Source organism: Rousettus aegyptiacus, unplaced genomic scaffold, assembly GCF_014176215.1.
Source record: "Rousettus aegyptiacus isolate mRouAeg1 unplaced genomic scaffold, mRouAeg1.p scaffold_m13_p_2, whole genome shotgun sequence".
Classification (NCBI taxonomy): domain Eukaryota; kingdom Metazoa; phylum Chordata; class Mammalia; order Chiroptera; family Pteropodidae; genus Rousettus; species Rousettus aegyptiacus.
The window spans coordinates 68,387,124-68,412,095 of NW_023416295.1; the positions used below are offsets into that span (position 1 = coordinate 68,387,124).

Sequence of the window (24,972 nt, forward strand, 5' to 3'; positions counted from 1 at the left end):
TGAGTATAAGGCAGTTAAGTCTTTCTAGAATATAATTTGGTAATAATACTATGTTTTATCAAGAATTTCAGTAATCATATGCTACATATTTGTTTTAAAGAATGTTGGGAGACAGTTCTCCATGAGTCGCTCGCCATTTCTGTATGCCTTGCAAGCAGAGGCATGAAATGCCTTTTTGTTCTGGACTATCTTTTCAAGGAAGTTTGTAGAACAAAACAGCATTGGAATATAGAGATAGTATCTCCTTTCTGATCAGATAGCTAGTTTATTTATTTTCCAGTATAATAACGATAATGTCTCCCTATGGAGCAAAGTTTGGGAAAATTTCCTTGCAGCTTATTGTGAAAGACTTGGATTTCCGTAGCTCAGGGTTTCTTAGCTATGATGCAAACCCACTGCCTGTGGTTCATCCATCTGGACCACTCTTCATTACCCTGGTGGGCCTTGGTGGACAGGGGACATGAGTATGATACTTGTGTTGCCTTCTCTGTCCTGAGTAATTTGACACAGGAGTGTTATGTCCACTGCTAGCATCCAGGAAACTGTGGCAGGCTAACTTGTTAACTTGCAAGTAGGGAAAAACCTCAGACCCTTCATTGTTCTTGCCAACAGGATGATTAGAATTTTCAACAAAGCATTATGCATAATTATTGGATAGTAATCCAGCTGTCCAATAGTAAAGTAACCATTTAGTAAATAATAGTACACTCATATGGTGAAATATTAATTCTACAACCATTAAATATGTTTTTAAATATTTGGGAATATACTCAGGAGGATGTTAAGTAAAATTGTATTATGAAAATGATATATGCAATACAATCTCAATTTTTAAAAATATGTTTCATGTTCAGGGAAAACAACTGCGATAAAACATTCAAAATGTAAAAAACTGTTACATATACATTATAAAATTATATGCAATGTTAGTTTTCCATTTCCGTATTTTCCAAATTATTCTATAATAAAAATACATTTCTAATGAAAAAATGCACATTATTAATGAAGTCAAAGTGAGGGATTTGAAATGATATGATAAGGAGAGTAGATATTGTATATAATATTGAAAGGACAATAATGTAGTCAAAGATCTGTTTTTCATTAAAATGCACATATCCAATATAACTGAAAACCATTAAAACAAAAGCAAAAAATAAAAAAATTGAGGTTATAACAGAGGGATAGAGGAAGTATGGATATTTTAGACATTCTAATTTAAGGAAATTTAATCCATTTGAACAAAGAACTAAGCTCATCAAAGCCTCTCATTGTCTAATAAAAAGGAATTAAGTCAGTTAATCATAAGTAACAATGTTTGCATACTGAAATATTGAAAAAAGAAATGATTGTTTGTCTGACATTTGCTTCAAAACATTCCAGCAAAAAATAAATAAAAATAAAGTGGGAGTGATAGTTGAACTAGCCTTGGCAAAAATATTGAAAGCTGTTGAAGTTGTGTGTTGGGTACCATGAGATGTACTGTAAGTTTTTGTGTGTGCTTGAAAATTGCTATAATAAAAAAGTAACAGATCACTAAGTTATATAGTTTTGAGACAGTGTCTCTCAATATTGGTTGCACATTGGTATTACTTAGGAGCTTTAAAAAGTACAGATGCCTGCATCTCACCTCCTCTGATTCTAATTTAATTGGTCTTAGGTATGACTTAGGCATCAGGATTTTTTAAATCTCTCAGGTGATTCTAATGTGTAGCTTATATTAAAATCCATAGTGCTAAGTGGACTCTGTTAGATAGATCTTTATTATAAGGAGCACTGACTATAGTAATGGATATTTTTGGCAGTTCTTCCTTTAAAAATGTAGATACATTTTCTCTTTTTTGTAAAGATAGTTCAACTGCATACCTGAATAAAATAGCGTAGGCACATAGATTAATGGTTCTTTCACTTGATAAAATCGTAAAGTTTCAATGTTTCTAAGGAATGAATAACTAACGTACCCCTTTCAGATATTAGTTGAAGAAGAAGAAGCTTAATTGATGTAGAGAGGATAGTTTTTAAAAATTTTTTATTTGAACATTTTATAACTTTCTTAAAGTAATTCCTATTCATTTTGGGAAACTAAAGAGAATATTTAGAGATATAGAAGAAAATGATCAGCCATAGCTTCATTATCCATAGTAAGTACTGATAACTTTTTATAGCACTTGATTTCAAATTTATTTTAACTTTTTATTGAAAAATGTAAAACATAAATGTAGAGATGGTAGTATCATAAATACATAAGTACCCATCATTTACCTTCAATAATTATCAATTTATGATCAGTCTTATCTCATCTCTGAGTCCCTCCAATTTTATCCATGTCTCCCCCATACTGTATTATTTTGAAACAAATCCTGTATATTATATCAATTCATTTATAAATATTTTAGTATGTATTAGAGCAAATAATCTTCAGGTCATTAACACGTATCTGAGGTATTGGTATTCTACATCGGCTGAAAGAAGATCCATATGCTACTGTTCCTAATTCTGTAGTTGCCAAAGATGGTGTTGTGTTATAAAAGTGAAAATCTGGCTTATATCCTTGAGCTGCAGAAGGATCTGCTGGCAGTGCCGAGACTTTTCTCAGAAAGTAATTCCATCAGTTTAAATGATGAAATAAGTAGTAGACTGAAATTCGAGAAAACTGGAGTTCTAGCCATTAACTGGGCTTTAATTAGGAAGAATTTGAGGATTAAAGTTACCTAATGTTTTGCTTTAAAATAACCTAAATTGGTCTCTTGTTCTCGTTTTATTTAGAGCCAGGTAGTTTCCCAAAGGGTTTTGCAGATTAATTTAGTCATACTGGATTTCGGTAAAATTAACATGGAGGCAATATGCTAGAAAGGAATTAAAGACAGAGAAGCCGTTTAAGAAAGCATTCAATTTTTGTGGTCTGAGCTGATAAAAACCCAGTGTCAGAGGGTAGGGGAACAGGCAAAACTTAACATCTTTATTTATAGCAAAAATTACTTGCTTGGTGATACTTTGTTATAAGAGTTAAAGTTCAGGAAACATCAAATATGCCTTCAGTACTACCTTAGGAATCTAGCGTAATACTATGCTCTTGGCAGAAGCAGTGAAGTTGGGGAAAGAATGAGATGAATTAGTCTAATATTAGTATACTAAATTTAAAGTAACAGCATGGCATCCAAGTAGGTATTTCCTGTGGGCCACTGGAAATAGGGGACTATAATTCAAGTGATACAGGAAAGCTAGAGATCTCACTTGAAGATTATTTATAAAGACAAATGGATGATTGAGTTTTCATAGGGATGTTTAAGGGGGAGAGCATGTGGCTAAAGACAAAACTTTTACTAGTTCCAATGAATGGGAATATGAGTAGGAATGAATGTAGAATCCATTAAATTAATCCTATTGAACATCTATGACACAGGCATTTTGCATGGAAAATGGAAGGAGTGCTTACTGCATAGACTAGGAAGGCGTACTGCAATGTAAAGGGAATGCCATGCCAGAGATATGCACAAAGACTTATAAGAGTAAATACTTAACAAAATAACTCAAAGCAGCCAGGGCAGAGAATGATATTTCATGCAGAGGTAGAGGCACAGACATGCATTCTTACAGTGGTTAGGAGTCCGGTGTGAATGAATCAGTATATAGGGTGAAGAGGATGGCAGTGTACTTGGTTCTGATATGCAGGAATTAGGAAACTACTTTTGGGGGTTGAAGAATGTTAGAATTACTATAAATATAGAAGACTTTAATATAAACGTATAAAATAGGAAATAATAGATTTGACTTTAATATAAACGTAGAATAGGAAATAATGGAAAATTGTAGGTTTTTCTCATCTGTTTATTAAGCAAATATTGTCATAATAAAGTGTTGTCTACTTAGTTTTATTAATTTGTATTCATTTTGTTCATATCAAAAATTTGATATTTTATGATGTAGCCAAAGTTGATTTGTTAAATATTTGATATATATTCACATATATACATACATGCATTCATTTGCTCAATATATTATCAGTAGCCAGGAATTGGGATCCAAAGATAAGTGAATAAGATAAATTCTCACCTTCAGGATCTTTGTATGTAAATTAGTATAAAATAATAATAATAATAATAAATATTCTAGTTGCGTAAGTGCAAAGATATGGCGACACTCAAGAGGAGTACATAATCCAACTTGGGTATCAAATGGAAAGATCTAGGAAGACTTCTTGGATGGGTCATTACAATTGATTCTTAAGTGATAAAATGGAGTTAGTGGATTGTTTTGAGGAAGGGAGTGTGAGACAGTGTCATGACATGCAAACTGGGTAAGAATAAAAGTAAAGACATAGAAGTAAAAGGCAACCTGGTGTTTGAAAATAACCACAGTAATTTCTTTATTCTTGAAGCTCTAAGTGTGAAATAGATCTGGGCAGGAAATGAGTTTAGAGATTTAGGTGGATACCAGTGCAAGTTGACATTTCACATACTAATTTAAGGGACTTGCATTTTATACAAGGGAGTTACCTGGCCAGATTTGCATTGTTGATACATGGCTTTTGTTTCTAGGTGTAAGATGAACTTTTGGGCAAGGCAAGCTTCGAAATAGGAAGATTAGGTGGATTTTGCCATAGGCCAGGCTTCACTATGTATGTACAAGAGAATAGGGATGAAAATGAAGGGACAGATTTGAAAAACACACAGGAAGCAAAGTGGATGGGATTCATTAATAGGTTATTTATGGAAATTTAGAGAAAGTAACTCAAAGGGAGGGATGACTCCCAGGTTTCTGGTGTGGCGAATGTTTGTGCTTATATCTGCAACAATAAATATAGCAAAAGGACATGTTTATTAAATTAGATGGTGAATTCTGTTTTAGACCCTTTGAATTTAAGGTGCCAGTGGGTTATCCACATGAAGATTTCCGATAGACAGTTGAATATCTTTAGGTTGGGTGGGAAGTCTAGGTTTGAAGCCCAAATCTGGGAGTCATTAGCATATAAAGGGCACTGAAACTCTAAGAGTGGACATTCTCTTGTAGTATCAGCATTATGTTCATAATCAATGTGAATATGCTAAATGTATAATGAGCAAACTATCCAAGAATGAAAATGTTTAATGAACTGTACTTAACCTTTTTAAATCTGCTTACCTTTGAACTGACCAGAAACATACTTTAAAAAAATGGAAGGCTGAACCTAACCTGTTTTTTTAATACATTTATTTTTTCCCAAATTTTAATCCTAGCACTGAAGTAGCATACTAAAATATCATTTGAACTGAATTGATAGACCATTTACTTGGAGTTCCTAGAATTGGGTGGCTGATGTGTACAGGACACTGTATCCATTGGAAAAGACTTCAAAGGTAGTCCATATAATGATTTTGGCAATAAAAATAATTTAACTTTTTATATCTCCCAGCTCAAGCACAAGTCATCTAGGGTGAAAAATTACTCCCAGATGAGCTTTCAATTGCCAGCAATCCGAAATTTAACCAAATTGGATCATCACACACTGTGTTTGGAAGGAAGACAGGCAAAATGTACTTTTACCAGATTCTAGGAAGCATAGGACTTACTTAACTGCAGTGGCCGTGGGAAATGGTATTGGCTAAAGATCAGGAGTAATTAAGTCTAATGATGTTCATTTGTAGGAGAGTTTGCCAAAGCTAACTTTGGTGAGATCTTATGTAATGAAAACAAAAATAAGAAAGTATAAACTATAGAATGATGAATAAAGAATTCACCAATATTACAATATTTTGACTTTTGATTCATTATTTATTTGGAATTTCATTCCAAAACCAGAATTGATCAGTTATATGGTAAATAGCCTCCAATGCTTATATAGTACTTACAGTGTGCCAAGCATTGGTCTAAGCACTTTACATATCCTCACACTACCCATTAGAAGAGTACTGTTCTTAGCTTTATTTATCACATGAAGAAACTGAGGCAAATAGAGGGTAAGCATACTTGCCTAAGATCACATAGCTAGTAGTTGGTGAAGCAGGTAGTCTGCTCTCAGAGTCCATAGTAGATCTGGGTAGTCTGACTTAAGAGTCAATGGTAAAAGATGTTTGGTGTCACTAATCATCAGAGAAATGCAAATTAATTGAGATATCACTTCACACCTATCAGAATGGCTATCATCAACAAATCAACAAACGAGTGTTGGCGAGGATGAGGGGCAAAGGGAACCCTTGTGCACTATTGGTACTATTGCAAATTTGGTGCAGCCACTATGGAAAACAGTATGAAGATTCTTCAAAATATTAAAAATAGAACTAACTACCTTATGACCCAGCAATTCGACTTCTGGATATTTATCTGATGAAATCCAAAACATTAATTTGAAAAGATACATGAACCCCTGTGTTCATTGCAATATTATTTACAATAGCCAATATATGGAAGCAACCTCAGTGCCCATCAATAGCCAATTGAGTAAAGAGGTTGTGGTACATATATATAGTGGAATATTTCTTTGGCCATAAAAAGGAATGAGATTTTACCATTTGCAACAACATAGATGGGCCTAGAGGATATTATGCTAAGTAAAATAAGTCAGACAGAGAAATATATGGAATTTAAAGAACAAAATAAATGAACAAATGAAACAGAAACAGACTCGCAGATACAGAGTAGAAACTGATGGTTATCAGATGGGAGGGGGTGTTGAGGGACTGGGTGGAAAAGGTGAAGGGATTCAGAAGTACACCTTGGTAGTTACAAAACAGTCACAGGGATATAAAGTACAGCATAGGGAATATAGTCAATAATATAGTAACTATGCATGGTGCTGGGTGGATGCTAGAGTTATTTGAGGATGACTTCATAAATTATATAAATGTCTAACCACTATGCTGTATACCAGACAGTAGTATAAAATAATATTGAATGTCAACTGTAATTGAAAAAAAGAATAAAAAACCTATATCTCATAAAAAAAATAAAAGTAAAACACTGCTTTAGAGGGTGCTTATATATAGGCAAAAAAAAGTCAGTGCTACATTCTGGTGGTCTGCCTTTAGAGTCCACACTCTTAACCACAATACTAATTTATATGTTAGTGAATGCCATTGGAAACAGGATGTCTATGCATTGTGGAGTTTTACAAAACACAGAGATGATGTGATTCTTGCCCATTAAAAACATGCAGTCTCTGGTACTGTTTCTAAAATAATTTGCATTGCAACACACCAGTTATTCTTTTGATTAAATTTTTCCCTCCTGCTGTGTAAAGGTGATATTGGCACATATTCCATATATTTTTTAAAATAAAAGGAATTTTTAAATGAAAAATTTTAATCGTCTCTTTAGGTTAAGTGTATCTTACAGCGATGTACAAATTAGGTGTAGGGATTACTAATTTTAGTAGATTTTATAAGGACTTCAATGTGTAATAGCATATGTAAATACTCCTCTCTTTAGCCAAGAAATGTGTTATAAGTGGAAATTATTTTAATCAAATAATTAAAAATATATGAGGCATGCTTGCTATTAAATTTTATTATTAATGCTTTTTGATTTTTTAATTATAAAAGTAATATACAGTCACACAATAGAACATTTGGAGATAAAATAGAAAATTCATAAACTCAGCAGCTGTTATACCTCATAGTCTACCTTCCTTATAGTCTTTCCTGTGTAGCTAGTCTTACATTATTTTAATAGTAGTATGTTTATAATTTTGTGCTTTAAAATTTTTAATTTTATTCTTAATATCATTGAAAATGTTTTTTTTATTTTTTTTTGTAAAAATAGAGGACTTATTTGTCTTTTGAACAAATCTAGATTTTTATATTCTGGGTTTACTTCATAGTCTATACTAACTTCACAAATTACAATTCAGAAAAATTTTTTTGTTATTTCTTTGTGTTATTCCCTTCAACCTTATCTTACATCCCAGCCTTGGCTTTTCCTCAGCAGGGCACAGTCAGGTGCACTGACGCCCCCTACCTGTAGGCTCAGTCCTGCACAGCACCTGAGCCATTCTTACCTGAGTCAGCAATATATTTCTACCTCAGCCCCGCTGATTGGTATGACTTGCAGTTCGCTTTATCTGTGCCAGACTTCAGACTCATTCACACGGACCTTTAGACAACTCCACTCTCAGCTGACCCTCCACTCTGCAAGTCCCTTTATTGCCATTTGCCACGGGATCAGCCCTAGGGCCCTCACTTTGTTGCTTTCTGAACCCTTATCTTTTCTCATCCTTTAATTGCCAGTTGTTTTAGCTAGGTTTCATCTCCTTAGTCTTCCTCTTCCCTAGGTATTCTCCTTCATCCTATAGGTCCCTTCTGGGCTTTTGTTATTACTCTTTTATTAGTTCCTGCCAGTTTTGTCTCCTGCATATTCTCAGTCAAACTTGGTATGTGACACCTGTTTAAGAGTCACCTCCTGAATTCCGAGTGAGGCTTCTGGGAATCTTTAGTTTTCTGTTTTACTCATTGAATTCAACCTACACTTTGCCCAAGTTATGCCCTTTGGACCTAGTTCCTTTGGCCCACTAACTTCTCTGATGGCAGGTGCTACCAGTGGTTCTGTTTCCTTCGGTGTGTATCCTGCCCGGGGACCAGAGGCTACAGCTTACCTCTTTTTCCTTGCTGACCTCCTCTACAGAGGCCTGAGACAACACAGGACAGTGTCAGCATGATTTCTTCCAAAGACAAATTACTGTATAAAGCCAAGAGAAAAAAAGACAAATTTTAATGTGTATGGTTACTTAAAAAAAAAAATTTATTTACTGATTTTTCTTAAATCTCTTTAAATCCTTTTTGCAAATGAACTATCACTCGAAGCAAAAGGAGCAACTGTCTGTGTCACGTCCAGACATCTTTGTACTGCGTAGGCTCTAGATGCAGTGAATGTTGTGTCTAGATTTAACATGACTATAACACATGAAATAAAAGAGTCCATCAATACAGACTAAATTAAAATTGGAGTTGCATAAATAGAATCTATGGTGAGCTGTTGTTGAGTTGCCTCATTTATTCTACTTATTGACAAATTTTCATAACTTACTCCTTGAATAAATTATCCAAGAATCAGCCCGTGATTTCCTTTATATATCACTTCATATTTGTACAAAGGTACTGCCATAATGAAATCTTATAATGATTACTGTTTTTACTACTTGGTTAGGCTGGATGTTTTTTATAATGATTACTGTTTTTACTATTTGATTGGACTGAATTTTTTCATTTACAATTTATATAAAAATGGAACAACATCGCAAGTCTGCTATTAAAAAGAGCTCGATAATTCTTTCATTTTTTTCAACTCTGGGGACATTCAGATCCTTTCCCTCTCTGTCATACATGTAATTGGCCATATCAGTAACATGATTAGCATATACAACTTCGTTTCTCTAAGATATCAAATTCGGGCATTCATTTCTTTAATTTCAACCTCCTGACATTATGCCATTCTTATTCTCTCTGATTTATATGTGGAATTCTGTGGCATGGCTAATAACTTATAAAATGCAACAAGTGGGGAGGTTCTCCAGCAGGTGACTGGAACAGGACAGCCAGCTGCAGACAGTTGACTCAATTAAAAGTGCCATATCCATGGTAAACAGTTAGGATGTACAAGTAATTTAATATGTGGGTCATAATCGAAGTAAGTTGTTGGCCCTGGAAGAATCCATGAAAGAAGTAATGAAGGATCCCAGCTAGTGGAAAAACGTGGAAATGGAGAGCCTAGTTAAGAATAAAGTTTAGACAGGCTGGTACTTGATTTCAGTTTGATCTGTTGAGACCAAGTGTTCTCTGTAGTTCTTCCACATTGTACTCAGATGTCCCAAATCACATCATCCTTGTCACTAACTTAGAGGATTTCTGGTATTTTCTCTGGATTGTATGTGTTTGTCTTAGGGGTAGCTATATATGTGCAAAGAAAGGGTTGTGAAAGGAAGGGAAAAGAGTTCAGGTTGGGCAAAGTTCCAGACCATCTAGGTACTCCTCCTTTGCTCGTGAGCGTTTTCAGATATTTCACATATCAGAGTTTTGTGTAAGAATTCCTTTCAGAAAACTGGTTGTTTTAAAAAACGTTTGAGAACTACTCCATCCTTCTACCACAGATACAAAGACCCTATTTACTGCTGTCTCCTCTTTATCTGTTGATGTTAAAGAGGTTTATTAAGCACCTGTTGAATGACAGGCCTTGTAACACTTTATTAGGTATCTTAGTCATCTGTTGGGCTATTGAATGATCACTGCTCTTCAAGCTTAGGGTTTCCCTGTAGTTCTGCACACAACTCACTTATCTTTTATCTCTCCATTTTTGATGATCTTATCTATAATTTCAAAATAACTTCTATAGCAAAGATTACAAAATCTGTGTCTCCAGCCTGGCTTTGCCATTTTATACCTGTGTGAGGTCATTCTTGGCAAGCCTCAGTTTTCTTGATTATACCACTGATGATGCTGTTACCTTCCGAACCCTATAGGGATAAAAGGAGATAGAGGCACAAGTTTGTAAATTACATGGATAGGAAGAATAGTATTGATTTTATTGCTGTAATCAATATCTTCAGGACTATATTTCTAACTTGTTTTCAGGAGGAAATGCCCATTTGTATGAAACTCACTACCTTTAACTTAAGATTTACTAAACAGTGCTCGATCATTCCCTTTCCTTACATCAGACATCACCCTTGATTTTATATTTGTATTACTGGCACATCTTTCCAATAGTCACTATATCTTAAAGTCTTAAAAGCACATTGTAATCCTTTCTTATTGTATTTCTTCAGATCTTCATGGAAACTTGTCTGGATTAGTATAATAATCTCATACCTGGTTCCCTGGTCTTCTGTCTTCAGTGTTTACTTCTATTGTCTTCTGTTCTGCTGCTGTGGGGTTTTGGTTGGTTGTTCGTTTGCTTATTATTTTCGCTCTTTGTTTCTCTCCTATAAAGCATAAACTCCTTGTTCATGAAAAATAAGTGTTCCTGCCACCGCCTATACATTTCAGTTAAGATTAGTCAGCCTTGCCTTTAAGGTCCTTTACAATACATATTTAATATACATTTGCAGCTTTTTCTTTTACAACTCCTTCTTCGGCCTCCTACCCTTCAACCTAACTCTTTATTCTCCAGAAGGATGTTGACCACTTTTACTTTTGAATCTTTCCACAGACTCTTCTCTCTGGAATGTGTTCACCTGTTGAAAAACTACTAATCCTGTGAGGCCTGTGGAATATGTCATCTCCATGAAAGAATTTGTAGTTTTCCCCAAACAGATTTGACTATGAACCTACAATGTCACTGTTCTTTACTCTATCTCCTGGCTCCTCCATGGGTGGATAATACCTAAGTAGCGAAGTAAAATAGTTATTTCCTTCTTAAGCTTAACGTGGTCATTGTGTATCTGTTTCTTTGTGAACCACATTTTGAATCAGCCTCAGCCCCATGATCAAAAAGTAGTTGGTGACAGTAATACAGTTTCATCTTATAGGTTGTGTCCTGCCATTCTACACATGCAAGAAAGAAGAGTGGCTCCTTACCAGCTTTGCTTTCGAAAATATGGGGAGCCATTTTGATGCTTTTTTTTTTTATCTTGATGAGATACAAGAATATGTAGTGAGAGAATTTTTTTCAGTCATTAATATTTATATTCATTTTGAAATATAGTTGAATGAAAGTACCTTCTAATCAGAAACATTATAGGAAAAAGTAAATTGACTCGCTCCGGGAAGGATACCTTGCCTGTTCTTATCTTTGATTAAGGGTGTTATTTAATAAACATAATGTTGCTTCAAAAAAAAATCTTCAGAGGGGCATTTTTTTTTTTTTGTAGTTTGTATATCCCTATTTTAATGGATTAGACTCGATATCAAATCCTGTCTGTATTATTACAAATCGGCCAGTCTTTTACTACTTTAATGTTGTCAACTATTCACTCTTTATTGTTTTTTTAAATGCCAGAAAATAAAATGCAAAAACCCCACCCTATATTAATGTAATTTTATGGTTAAGATTTTACATTCACAAAAGTCCAGAAATTCAAAGTTATAGTTCCCAAAAGAATCCTAATTCAGTCACATTGCATAAACTGATATTAAGGCTGAAATGTATCATCATTACAGTAATGCAAAATACTCATATATGCATGAGGACACAGTTATGGTTGCTGAGGGAACCATAATTTTGGATTTTCTGACTTTTTTTGCACATACAATCGCAACCATAATGTTAAGTTAATGCAGTTTTTTTCATTGACTTTGAAGTAATATATTTGTTGCTATATTTATCTTAAAAATAAGTTTTCATCGACTCCATTTTTTTCTTTTGTAAATCTATAAACCTATACTTACAGAGATGTCCCTACAAAGAGAAATACCTAAGGAATATTTCTATATAAAAATAGTTTTTAGCCTCATGTATACTCATATTCTCTCTGCCTTTCTCTCTCACACACATACACACACAGCCTCACACACTTATGTTACATTCTGGCACATTATAGAAGCAGGTAGCATATCCACTACCTGCTGTTGAAAGTGTTGACGATACTGAATTATTTATTCTATCTTCTACACTATCCAAAATCGTTTTGGGTACTTTGACACATTTTGGTCTCTTCCATATGGATACTTCATGGTGGCAGAGTTGCCAGATGCTCAGGTTTTGTGACAGTCTTAGTTTTTCAAGGACTGTTGGAATATTCTTAGGAGAATCTCGCCTTGTTACTGATTCCTATGGAGTGGTGAAAATACTAACATTTCTTTGAAAGTGTTTTTCAAGACAAGGAGTTATTGCACAAAGTTAGTAGAATGTCCCGTCTGAATCTATTTAACTTTGGGAACTTAGTACGGGAGCGAGTTAACATGATATTCATTTGCAATGAGTCGGCATCATTCTAACTATGAGTAACACTAACAGTGTATATGATACAGGGATTAAAACAAAGTTAAAACAAAGTTATTTAAAATATTAAATCTTAACTCTCATATAACTTCAGCCCTTTGTTTATATCTTAATTGCCAAAATGCAAAGATGAAGAGCAGGTTGTCAAGTCTAGCTTAGCTTATCTTTTTATCCCTTACCTACTATATATATCTACTATATATATTCCTTATCTACTATATATATAGATATAGATATAGATATAAAATGTGGATATTTATGGTCCTGGGCATTTGCTTCTCCTCTGTTATATTAATAGAAACTCATAATCTTCCCCCTTTCTAATCCCTACACTTAACACACACCAAAATGGAAATTCTCTTCATTTTTTAATGTCCATCTCAAGTATTTTACTCCTTTAAAGCCTTTCTGCCTTTCCCGAGCCAAGTCTGAGGTTCCCTGCTTGCTTCTCTCGTGGCATTCTGTGTATTTCCTAACATGCGCAGACCACTATTATGTACAGGTAGGGGAAAGGGAAGAAAGGAAAGGACTGACTCGGTGGGATGCTTCCATGCTGTGTCTTAGGTATAAATCTCTGACATGGCAAAGAGAAGCTCTGGATGGTGTTTATGTGACCTATGGCATGCAACCCTCAGATATCGGCAATGGAAAATTCAGAGAAAATCGAGACTTGGATAGCTATAGCAAGTCTCTAGTGAATATTTATACCCACATTCGAGTACTTTTGTCTGTATTTTGTGGAAAGGGCAAAACACGGTCAAAGAAAGTATTCCCCGCCCCCCCCCCCCCTCAGTGAGTGGGCTTTTCCCCTGTCTAAATTGAGAATATTTTCATCCCGGTGTCTACCTCGAAACTGTTCCCATTATTGGAATTAGGAAGCAGGCTCCCAAGCAACACCTGTGACTTCCTTTCTGTAGCTGACTCTGTAGTGGTCCCAGCTTTGCCTCTAACTGACTAACCCAGGGCAGGTGACCTCATTTTGTGCTCCCCAGTCACTTGGTAAGAAAGTGTGGCATAGGAAATTTTGAGTTCCTTATAGTTCTAATATTTGATGAGTCTCACATGTAGTGTAGTGTGGTGAGACTGAGAGAAATGTATCTCAGAAAGTCTTTCTGTCATGTAGATTGTATTTAATGATCTTCGTACTTCATTTTTAGGTAATCTCAAAAATATTATTTGTATGGCAGTTTTTACTTTTCATCTGTTTTTCTCCTGTACTTATATATATATTACTTTAAGGAAATAAAAAAAGAGGGTGGCAGATCTTTAAGTTGTGATCGAGAGAACTTTATTTAAAAAAAAAAACAAAAAAACACTTTTTTATGTATAAAACAGCCATGTAGATTTTAAAATTATTATTTTACTTTATTCAAATAGAAAGTTTCAATCTTCGAAAAACTAGCTTCTGCATGCTTTCCCCTCTGTGATATAGATTGAGAAACAAAATGTTAGAATTTTTACATTGTTGGCTTGATGAGAAAGAAACACAGGATTAACAAATCAATGTTTATAAAAATTTTCCTCTTTAAAATAAAAGTAAAAAAGACCAAGACATACATGCCTGGGACTCATACCTTCAAATTCTTTTTCCATCGTAGATGTACTACATTAATATTTCATTTTCCCAAACTCTTTTTTGAGTGCCTACTGTAGCCTGTATATTCTGCTAGTTTTGACTTATGTAATTAATTATCTAGTGATAGAATTAAAGTGATGTATAAAATAGAAATACACTGGAGATACTAAATAAATTATTTAGAGGAAGGTATTTCTCCAAATGGCATATTAAGCATCAAACTCAGGGAAGATTTCAAAGAACTGTCTCGGACTTGCCAAAACAAACATAGGAGAAATAATCAAAACACAGGAATAATCTCTATGAGAAGCATAACAAAATGTCACAAATCAAATGATAGAACAACTCAGTAAAGTACAGGATTCTGGGAAGCAAATTTAGAACAATTACTCGTAAGTACCAAAAATTTTAGATTTTAAGAGCTATTATAGAAAGACAGACTATTTAGGAGGCGTTTTATTTGTGCTTGTTAATTTTAGCAGTAGATGTGACTCAGTAAAAATAGCAAGTTACCATAGTTTTCCTTGTTAGCTTATTCACTATTGGGGTACAAAATACCTTTCTCTCCATGGTTGTCAAAGATACTTTAGTTGATATACCAGGCAGGATGATGATTGTTGTTGTTATGATTATTTTAACTGTTCCTGTGTCATAATATACATGATGAAAATATCTAAAAGCCCCTCTATGCTTGCCTATGATTTATTTCTCAGGCTTATGCCTGAAGTTAGCTTTCTGTATCTATTTGAGTAATAGTCTTCTGGCTTGAACTGGTCAGCGTGTCCTTAAATGTACATAACCTTAGACAGCATTGGTAGGGTTGTGTTGGAGTAATGATAAGACATATCCATTATCTTGGGTCTCTGGTCTTCCAATTTTATAATATTTAGAAATGAACTCCAGGGACTTATGAATGGCATGAACTAAAGGGCAAAGAACATTCCAATATAAAATGATATGCTGCTGTTAAGGAGTAGTCTTCTATGATAGATTAATCATGAGGCGAATTATAAATATTTCACATACTAATTATATTAGTTTATGGAGATAAAACACCATGTGAAGTGTTCTCAGCACACTCAGCAAGTTAGATGTGCTTTGCATATTAATTGACTGACTTCTTCAAGGCTGATGATCATGAATCCCTGAAGATGACAGAAATTACTATTATGACATTGTACATTCCTGATCTTTGTACCAGGTTAACACCTACATCTCTTCTGGAGTTCCTTTTTTGGGGGGATCATATCATAAGTACTTGATATGTTAGGATTGTAGACTGACATATTATTAGGGACCATAAGGAAAAACTAATGGTCTTGATCAAAAATGGTATCAAATGACATTCCCTAGAATTGTGTTGGGTACTCAGGTAGGAAGGTAAGTGCATTCTTTGGGTGGCATGAGATGTTGTCCAACTTGTATTTCGATGGTAAAAGTAAATATATTGAACACTTCACTATAAACAGATAATCAACAAGATAATCAACCAATTTAATTTTCTCAGCTTCACTGAGGGAATAAATAACTGACTTATTTGGTCATTCATCCATTCACTTATTTGAAAACATTTATGGAGCACCTGGAATAGGGTAGTGCACAAGGAAGATATAGGACCTGCCCTAAGAAAACTTAAATCCAGTGTGGAAGATGCCATATTAAGGAAAGTATAGAATACTAAAAAAAAGAACAGCAGATTTAATTTATCTCATCAAGGAATATACTTTAATGGGAGAAAACAAGATAACATATGAAATATTGGAAAACCATGTAGAACAACTATGCAAAAATATATAACAAACCAGAACCCACATTTCTAATGGACACATTTGCCGACCAGGACCTTTAGTTAAATAAAATCTCTAATACAATTTCTTTCATTAGTCTGCTGTCTATTATCTTTAGTTACCTACTGGTACTCCATTTATATTTAGCATTTGTGGAAACTCTTTTTATTTTCCATCTTCTCCAACCCCTGATTTGTTTTCTCCTCTTGTGTTAGGAATGTCAACACCATCTGATTACACAAGCTACAAACCTTTGAGTCGTGCTTACTCTCTCACTCCCAGAAACCAAGTCAGACATTTTTGTTTCCTTCATTGCTCAATTTTTTGCTCACCTCATATCAGCCACTTCTCTCTATCCCATTTCCCTGACCACCTTTTTTGTTATTTCAGTAGGCTGTACTCCTTCATGTTATTTAGGATGCTGCCTCAAATATATCTCTTCCAGAGATTCTTCCTTGATGGTCATTACCTTTCCACAATTTATCTAACAGTGTAATCACTCAGTAAGTATATGACGAATGAAGGGATGAAATAAAACTGTTCAGGTTAGTACAATTCTTTATAACATTTATATTCTTTTATTTCTCAACTACAGACTATAGTAAGAAGTAAAGTTAATAGGAAACATTGAATCACATTCTCATCTTGATGATTCAAAATCAGTGTGGAATAACTGAAAAAGTAGAAGCTTTGGAACCAGATCAACTTGGATTTGAAACTCATCTCTGCCTCAGTAATTGCTGTTGTCTTAGCATTTAACCAAACTCTTGTGCTTTAATTTCTTAATTGGTAAGATGTGGATAATAAGACACATCTCTAAGGGTGATGATTAAATGAGATGATATATGTAAAAAACCTTGCACAGTACACAATTCCCTCTCTTCCTTTAGATTATCACATTTGAATATTATGTCTATTTAAGGATTTTATTATCACAAATTAATGATGGAGAGCCATGGTTTTAAATTAACTAGTTTTATCTGTATATGGATAAGTAAAGACCAACCTCCCTTATTTTGAAAATGGTAGTAGTGATGGTGGTATTTTTTTTTTTATTCCTTATCTCATTTTACTATCATTTTTCTTAGCAAATAAGCATTCACAATTTAGTTAATTAAGGATAATAAGAAATAAAGCATTGCACTATAATAATAAATGTATGATAGATCCCCATATTGCCAACAGGTAAAGTAAAAATCTAACAAACTTCTTACCCTGCATTCAGGCACCTCTAGGTCTGACAGAAGACCACCTTTCCAGTCTTATCTAATTACTTATTATTTTTTCAAACCCTAAACTTGAGCTCACTATCCTTTCTTATTTAAATAGTACTGATCCTTCCAGAACTTCCCCTGCCACCCTCAATAAACTTGAGGTTTCCTGGTTTTCCTCTGCTCTTAAGTTTTATTTCTTCCTCTAAACTAATAGTGCTTAGTGCCTCTCCCCTCATTCTCAATCAGGCTTGCCCTACTTTGTGACATTTCTTGTGCAGAACAGTGCAGATAGTTATCTCTTTTTATTGTTATTTAATGTTTCCTGTATTTTTGGCTTGTTTTATCAATTACATTGTCAGGTCTTTTATAATAGGAATGATATTTTATATTTCTTAGTTTGTCAAGAGATTTGACAGTATTTTGAATTGTCAACTTATTGACAGAATATCTAAAGTGAATTTAGAAATGCTCTAAGTGGTTCATATTACTTGTGTTTTATAAGAATAATCTTAATAATAAATGCTAGTCCCAAAATATGTCAAAAATGTGTACACAGTACAAATTTCAATTTATTTATAGATTTTATTTTCAATACTTAGGCCTAGCCTTTCTTTCTGTTTCATTCTTTGTTGTTACAAACTTTATTATTGAGTGTCTTTTATGGATTAGCCATTATGCCAGATACCAAGAATTAAAAGACTTGAGAGGATGCCGGAGTAATTGGAGACATCTTAATTTAAGTGACACCTTTATTAAAAAAGCTCATCAGGTATTATGTAATTTGTCTTCTTAAGAATCTATAAAGCAGGTCAGAGTGCTGATGACTGCAGAATAGACAAATGTTAAGAAACCAGTTGGAGATATTGCTCAGTGTCAGGTTCTACCTATAGACCTCGATTCCATGCCTTCTGGACAAGTGCTCTTTACACAGTGCTCTCCTGGCTGTCATGATAAGCTCTGGAAGGAAACATTACCTGATGGAGAAAAGCAAAACTGCCTGATTAATGGATACTACACTGTGGGACAGCTTTTGGGAACCTGGATACTCTATTGAAACAGCATAAATTACCCATCACAGGAACCTAGGAAATTAAATGACCACATTTCCTTTTCTTTTAGATAAGACTTTCATCTTGTGTTTTTAATTGTTTTAGCAAAAGGAAACATTTTGTTATGCAGTGTTCTTGAAGTTTTTTTGAAAATCCATTGCATTTAAATGTGCAGTAAAAATGTCCTAATTAAGATGAAGTAGCTGACAACTAAAGTATATTGCCTTAGAATTAATTTTGTATATCAATGAGTAATGAATATTAGAACTCGGTTATCTTTCTACACAGTTTTTATAAATTTAAAAAATATATACTTAAGCTGAAGACTTTTGAAACGTTTGGGAGTAATTTTCATTTATGCCTGTATGTATAATTGAGCTCCTGTTATATTGCAGCACTATCAGTACACTTTGGAAGCGATGAAGTGAAGGAAAAGATAGCACTCTTCTTTTTCACTTCTCATATCTAATTCATCAGCAAACCCTGACAGTGCTATCAGCAAATCCAGTCAGGCCACTTCTCGTCACCTCCGGCCCTATCTCTAAGTCCAAGCCACCATCATTTCTTTTCTCCTTTCCGTTCTCCCTTCATCCAAAATGATTCCTTACAGTATGTTTTCTATATGATAGTGAGAGTAAAGTTTTCTGATATTAAAAAGTAATAAAAAATCTCATGAAATACATAAACAAATGTAAGAGAAATATAGGAGATTATACAGTGAAAAATTTAAAGCTTTATAGATAGATGAATATAAAAAGCATGCTCTAGTTGGGGATGTTGTGGCACATCATGTTATTAAATCTATTAAAAGTTGTTTCAGAAATAATTTTTAACATAGTAAAACAACATGTTAAGTGTTAAGTGTTAAAAGCAAAAAATAAAACTACAATAATGTATACATATAACAAAATAGAATAAAAGTAAATACACTGAAGATACATGTATAATTTTGTATTTTCCCTGCTTAAAATCCTTCAGTCTCTACCCATTGCCATTACCATAAAATCCAAAATTAGTTCATGTCTTACAAAGGCCTGTTGATTTCCTTAGCCTCTTCTCTGGCTACTTTTTCATTGAACTAATTGCTCCAGCCTCCTTGGTCTTTATTCAGTTTCTCACCTTGTAAATTTTCTTCTTGCCTCAGCTACTTTGTTTTACATTTTATATCCATTATTTAGCCTTGCAAATATTTATACTGGCTAAATGATCACTTGATTGCAAATAGTGGCTATCTATCTCTTTTTGGGGGTGCTTGTGGGTGATATTCCCTTCATTTATATATTTTTTTGTACTTAAAACATTTCTGTAATGAACATGTATTATCTGATTATCAGAAGGAAAAATAAAATAGTGCCATTCCAGAATTGGAGAGTCCAATAGGTAAAATACAGCTAGCTAGTCAGGAGAAATTAAATTATCAGAAGCAGGTCAAGGATCTGTACAAGAAAATCAATTAATTGAGGAAATGCATTCAGGTTACCATGGGTAGTGTGTTGGGTTATAGAAAGCTGGTCCATCCAGAGCTGTGCTTTTTCACATGGTAGCCATTACTGTCTGGTTATTTAATTTGCACTTAAATTGATCAAATTGAATTAAATTTAAATTTTAGTTCCTCATTTGCACTAGCTACATTTCAAGTGCTTGATAGCCTTATGTAGCTAGTCACTACTATATTGGACAGTACAGACATAGGACATTTCCATCATTGTAGAAAATACTGTGTCACAGAAAGTACGGGATCTAGAATTCTGGAGAGTAGGCATCAAGGAACAGGAACTCAAGACAGGCAATAAAAGAGCCAAGACTTTGGTAATGAGGCATGTGAATCTAGACAAGGCATTTAGGTATTGAGCAAAGTGATCCAGCTGGAAGAATGGAATTTACTCCTTTGTCCAAGGCCTACTGAAACCCTGCAAGGCATTATTTAAGTATGAATAACAACTCAAACTGATATCTGTGTCAAATTGTGTCGATATCTCTGATTTTTGATAAATGGTTGGCGGTGGATGGGTAGGGGGAGCTACTGAAAAGATATCATAGGGCACGAGTGAGATAACCTAATCCATGAAGAAGTATTCGATTGTACGTAGTGGTGGTTGGAATACTGAATATGTGTCCTGTTTCTCATTGCACTGCCTTTCCATACCATTTGAGATATAAAAGTGTGCATCTTGATAATAATGGCTGCACTTCTACAGAGCTTAAGTGTATTTCAGCATCTCTTTTTACATATTAAGATAATAGGGTAAAAGGCAAGCAACTGGTTTATTCAAACTGAGCCCGAAAAGACTAAGATTTTTACTCTTGAATTGTTTGTATCTTTTGAGCAGATATGACTCAGATTGTAGATATAATGTGCATTGAAAACAATTGAAGCATGTGTGTGGATACGATCCCCAATACATAGAAAGGTGTTAATGTGCTTGCAGCACAGAGCCGTTTTGGTTAGACGATTATAATAGCAGCTTACTTATACTTTTGGTGAGATGTTAAGTTAACTATGTAGTCGTTAATTTGAATTTAGCAGACATTTTAAATATAGGTTTCTCTTACAGAGACAAAAGTTGCAATTTAAAACTCTTTGGTGGTCTAAAAACAGCTTAATTCTGTAGTAGCATAGTAATAAGTACTAATCCAGCTTATACAGTGATTGTAGTATGTCATGTTTGTGAAAGATTGCCCAACTGCTTTCTCTGGGTTTTATGTTAATTTAAAAATATTAAACATAAAACCTTATAACATCTTCATGCTGAGATAAACTGTTCAATTTAACTTGTGCTCAAGCAGCAGCTGTCAGGAATTATCTTGTTCCTAGTGGTTTTTGCTATCACCTTGTGCCCTTTCCTGCCAGACACACAGGGTAAGATGATAAAGCTCACCTTGTTAGGATTTATTGCTTAAATAACACCTGAGGCAAGATGAACTTTGGGAGCCAAGGGATTAGCTGCTGATTGAATGATGTCATTCGTTCTTTTATTATAAACTTTTTTTTAATTGATGGAAGGAAGCAAAGTAAAAATTGCCAATAAATCAGATCTGCATCCTTTTGTGGGCATATTCTTTCTTTATTTTGGGGTCTCATTGAGCTAAATATTTGAGGAGTTGTTTATTGTTCAATTTAACTACCATTTTACAAGTGAAAAAACAAAAAAAATGTTTTGCTAATGATATAGTTTCCACAGTTTAGAAGTATGAGGACTATTTCAAGATTAGTAATAAAGATACAATGAATTTCCTGTTAATGATTGAACACACTGAAGTAAGTGTTGGTGTGGGCAGTCCCAAATGTTTAATTTTATGACAATTATTGCCATTTCACTTCTGAATATATTGCATTCTTTCATTGGGGAGGTTTTATTTGGAAAGCTCACCTTTAGATTTGGATTCCTTGATTACGGATCAGCTGGTAGGTGGGATAAGGAGAGGAGGTGTGTGGTAAGAGTAGAGTGGAGGGCCAGCCTTGATTAAACATTTGCTACAGATGGTCCACCCTGAGGATAATTCTCACATAGGATATTAACAATTGGATTATGACCAGAAGTACATGTATGATGGGGTTCATTGTTTATGGAACATAGTTCCATAGCATAGTTTTCTACTTACTGCCATATTCCTACAAAATCGTGGTTTTGTAATGTGTAACTTAAAGATTTACAAGACAAGATTAATGAATTATAATATAACATTTACTTAATCAATTGTTAATGTTTTGCACATTTAAAAAATTTCTCTATATAAGTATATACAAATGAATATTTATTATTATTACTAAGTAGCCTTTTGACCAAACCATTTAAGAATTAGTTGCAGACATTGTGAAACTTCACACATAAATAATTCAACATGTGTCTCCTAAGAATAAAGATATTCTCTGATGTAAACCCAATAAAATTATTACACTTAAATTTAAGATTGATGAAAATTTACAATCTTATATTCAATCCATATTCAAAGTTTCTCTATTGTCCTTATAATGTCCTTTATAGCTGCTTTATCCCCCATCTAGTAACCAGTATGACATTTTGCTTTGGACTCTATTTTCCTTTAAGCTAATTTTTTTTTTCTTTTCTGACACTGACCTTCTTGGAGATCCAGCCCAGTTGTTTTGCAGGATATATGTCTGATTGATTCTTCATGACCAAATTCAGATCAAGCATTTTTGGCAGGAATACTACAATGGTGATTTGTATCTTTCTCAGTGTATCACATTGGGAAATACATGATATCACTTTGTCCCATTATTGATCAGACTAAATTTGATCACTTGGCTAAGTTCATGTCAATCAAATTTTTCCATTATAAAGGTACCATTTTTTTTTTCTTTGTAATTATTAAGTAAAGTGAGGGCTCTACTTAATGAATTTTTCTGCCTTATGTGTGAAAAATATTGAGCTTGCTCAGGTCTTAATGATTAAGAATGAGTCATTGCAATAATATGTATATTGGGGGTGGAATTAGAGGGAGAGAGGAGAATTACCCGATAAGTAGACCCACAAGTTGCCATCCATTTTCTTTTAAGGAAAATATCAATCGACAGCTTAATATTTTGTTCTCTCTTCTAAGGATAAGATTTGTAGATAGACAAATATATTCATATTTTATAATTTTTAATCTAAATCCTAGAAAAGGTTATAGTTGTTGGTGGTAGTAAGAATACTTTTGGTAAAAATAAGGCATTTTTATGACCATAATTTTTCCATTTATTTTACTTGGGTACAAATAGACAATTAAAAAAAAATAAACGCATCTCCTTGGTAAGAAGTTTTTACTGTAAAACAATAAACTATGACAATACAGCAATGTGAATATAAAAGAGAGATCACTGCTTTTTGGTCATATGTACCTTTTTTTTTTTTTTTGCCTATGAAGAAGACACTTGAATTCCTATTTATGATATATGCACCTATTATGTAATCATTCTTCTTATGTGAAAGGCTAGTGCCGCAGATCATATAAACACCTGAAGTTAGCCATTTGGCTTGTCAGCAAAGGAGAATTTATAGTAGTTGTAATCACGGTAATAACAAGGGTGATATTTTGTATTTATTAAATACAGAAAAAATGCATTTGCAGTGGAAGTGGTTCACAACTAATTCATGTTCCCGGTGTAATGGAAAGCACTTCGGGCTTAGAAGGCCAGGAGTAGGAGTCCCTACTTGTGTGATTCTACAAAACAATGCTTAACCTTCTTGAACCTCATTTTTTAGAATGGGAATTAAAGCTGTAAGGGTCAAATGATGCCACATTATGTTATAAAGGTGGCATTTCATCAAATCGTGCCATCTAAATGTACTCAGCTGTACAGGAACTATAATTTCTCCCTCTTTTGTGTCCATATGTGGTAGGGACCTCATTAGTGAAACATTTCCAGGTTGTCTCAGACAGTTATTACTCCTTTCTGGTTCTTCCTTTAAGACATGATGTATGTCATCATTACAGACAGCATTTATCCTTGTGGACTGTCTTGTTCATCTTTTTTGTTCTTCCTGGTTAGACTCTGGCACATAGTAGGCATTTAGTAAATGTTTGTGGAATGAGTGAGTCAATAAACACTGTTTTATTTATAAACATGGATAGGTAAACTTTCAGTTTTGTTCATCTCCCTCCTCCCCCAAAGAAAAGGAATCTTACTTTCTTCTTTTTTTTCCTTTTTCTTTTTTTTGTTATTTATGTTTTATATAAAGGGTTTTGCAGTTTGTACACTGGTACCATTAGCAGTCCTGTAGCGGAGAAGAAAACACTAAAAAAAAAAAAACAACAACAGAAATATTGCAGAATAGTTAATAAGAAGTGGGGGAGGGACAGTGAGAAAACATGCCAAGAGAAAAAGACCACACTAGATAAGTCTATTGCATAAATCAAAAGGGTTTATGTCATAACATGAACATGTGCCATTCCTGCTTGTATATTGAATTTCAGTCGTTGCTTGCATAAAGAAGTAAAGTGTAATGAAACTGGCAAGCAAAGTATTCCCCAGTCAGCCTTATCTTTGTTCCATTTGTCCTTCAGATAGAGCTTTTCTTGCCTCTCAATAAAATCTATTCAGCTTTTTTTTTTGCATTTCTCAGTAACTGAGCTGAGCAGACCAATGAGATTCGTGGTTTTTATAGTTCTTAGCAGCTGCTTTTTAAGAGATCAAAACTTAGAATGCTACTACATGGTATTGTCTTAACTATTGATGTGTCCCTGTCGGGGATATGTTTTTCTGGGGGTAGGATAAGGAAAGAGGAGAGAAGGGCAAAGGATGACCCCTTCAAGCATCCTCAGGACAGTAAACCTAATTTCCTTATTTCCTAGGATCCTCTTTGCAAGCTCTGTGCTTAACCTGACTGAACTGGCTGCTCTTCGGCCTGACCTTGGGAAATTGAAAAAGATTCTGTATTTCCACGAGAACCAGTTGGTATATCCTGTCAAGAAATGTCAGGAAAGGGATTTCCAATATGGATACAACCAAATTCTTTCATGGTAGGTATAGATTGTATCATTATATTTAGTCCTTTGCC

The 24,972-nt window shown here is 34.1% G+C and overlaps 1 protein-coding gene across 19 annotated transcripts in view; it reads left to right on the forward strand.

Annotated features, from left to right (window-relative positions):
• GTDC1 (glycosyltransferase like domain containing 1) overlaps positions 1-24,972 on the forward strand; it is a 355,599-nt gene that overhangs the window by 138,092 nt on the left and 192,535 nt on the right. For 17 of the 19 annotated variants that reach the window (XM_036236290.1, XM_036236287.1, XM_036236291.1 and 14 more), the window contains one exon: positions 24,767-24,934. The exons of 1 other annotated variant lie outside the window; for it this stretch is intronic. In XM_036236290.1, coding sequence (XP_036092183.1) covers positions 24,767-24,934 — 168 coding nt within the window. Of the gene's footprint in view, positions 1-3,893; positions 5,334-24,766; positions 24,935-24,972 lie in introns of those variants that run through there. One more of the 19 variants, XM_036236294.1, reaches the window with a different exon arrangement.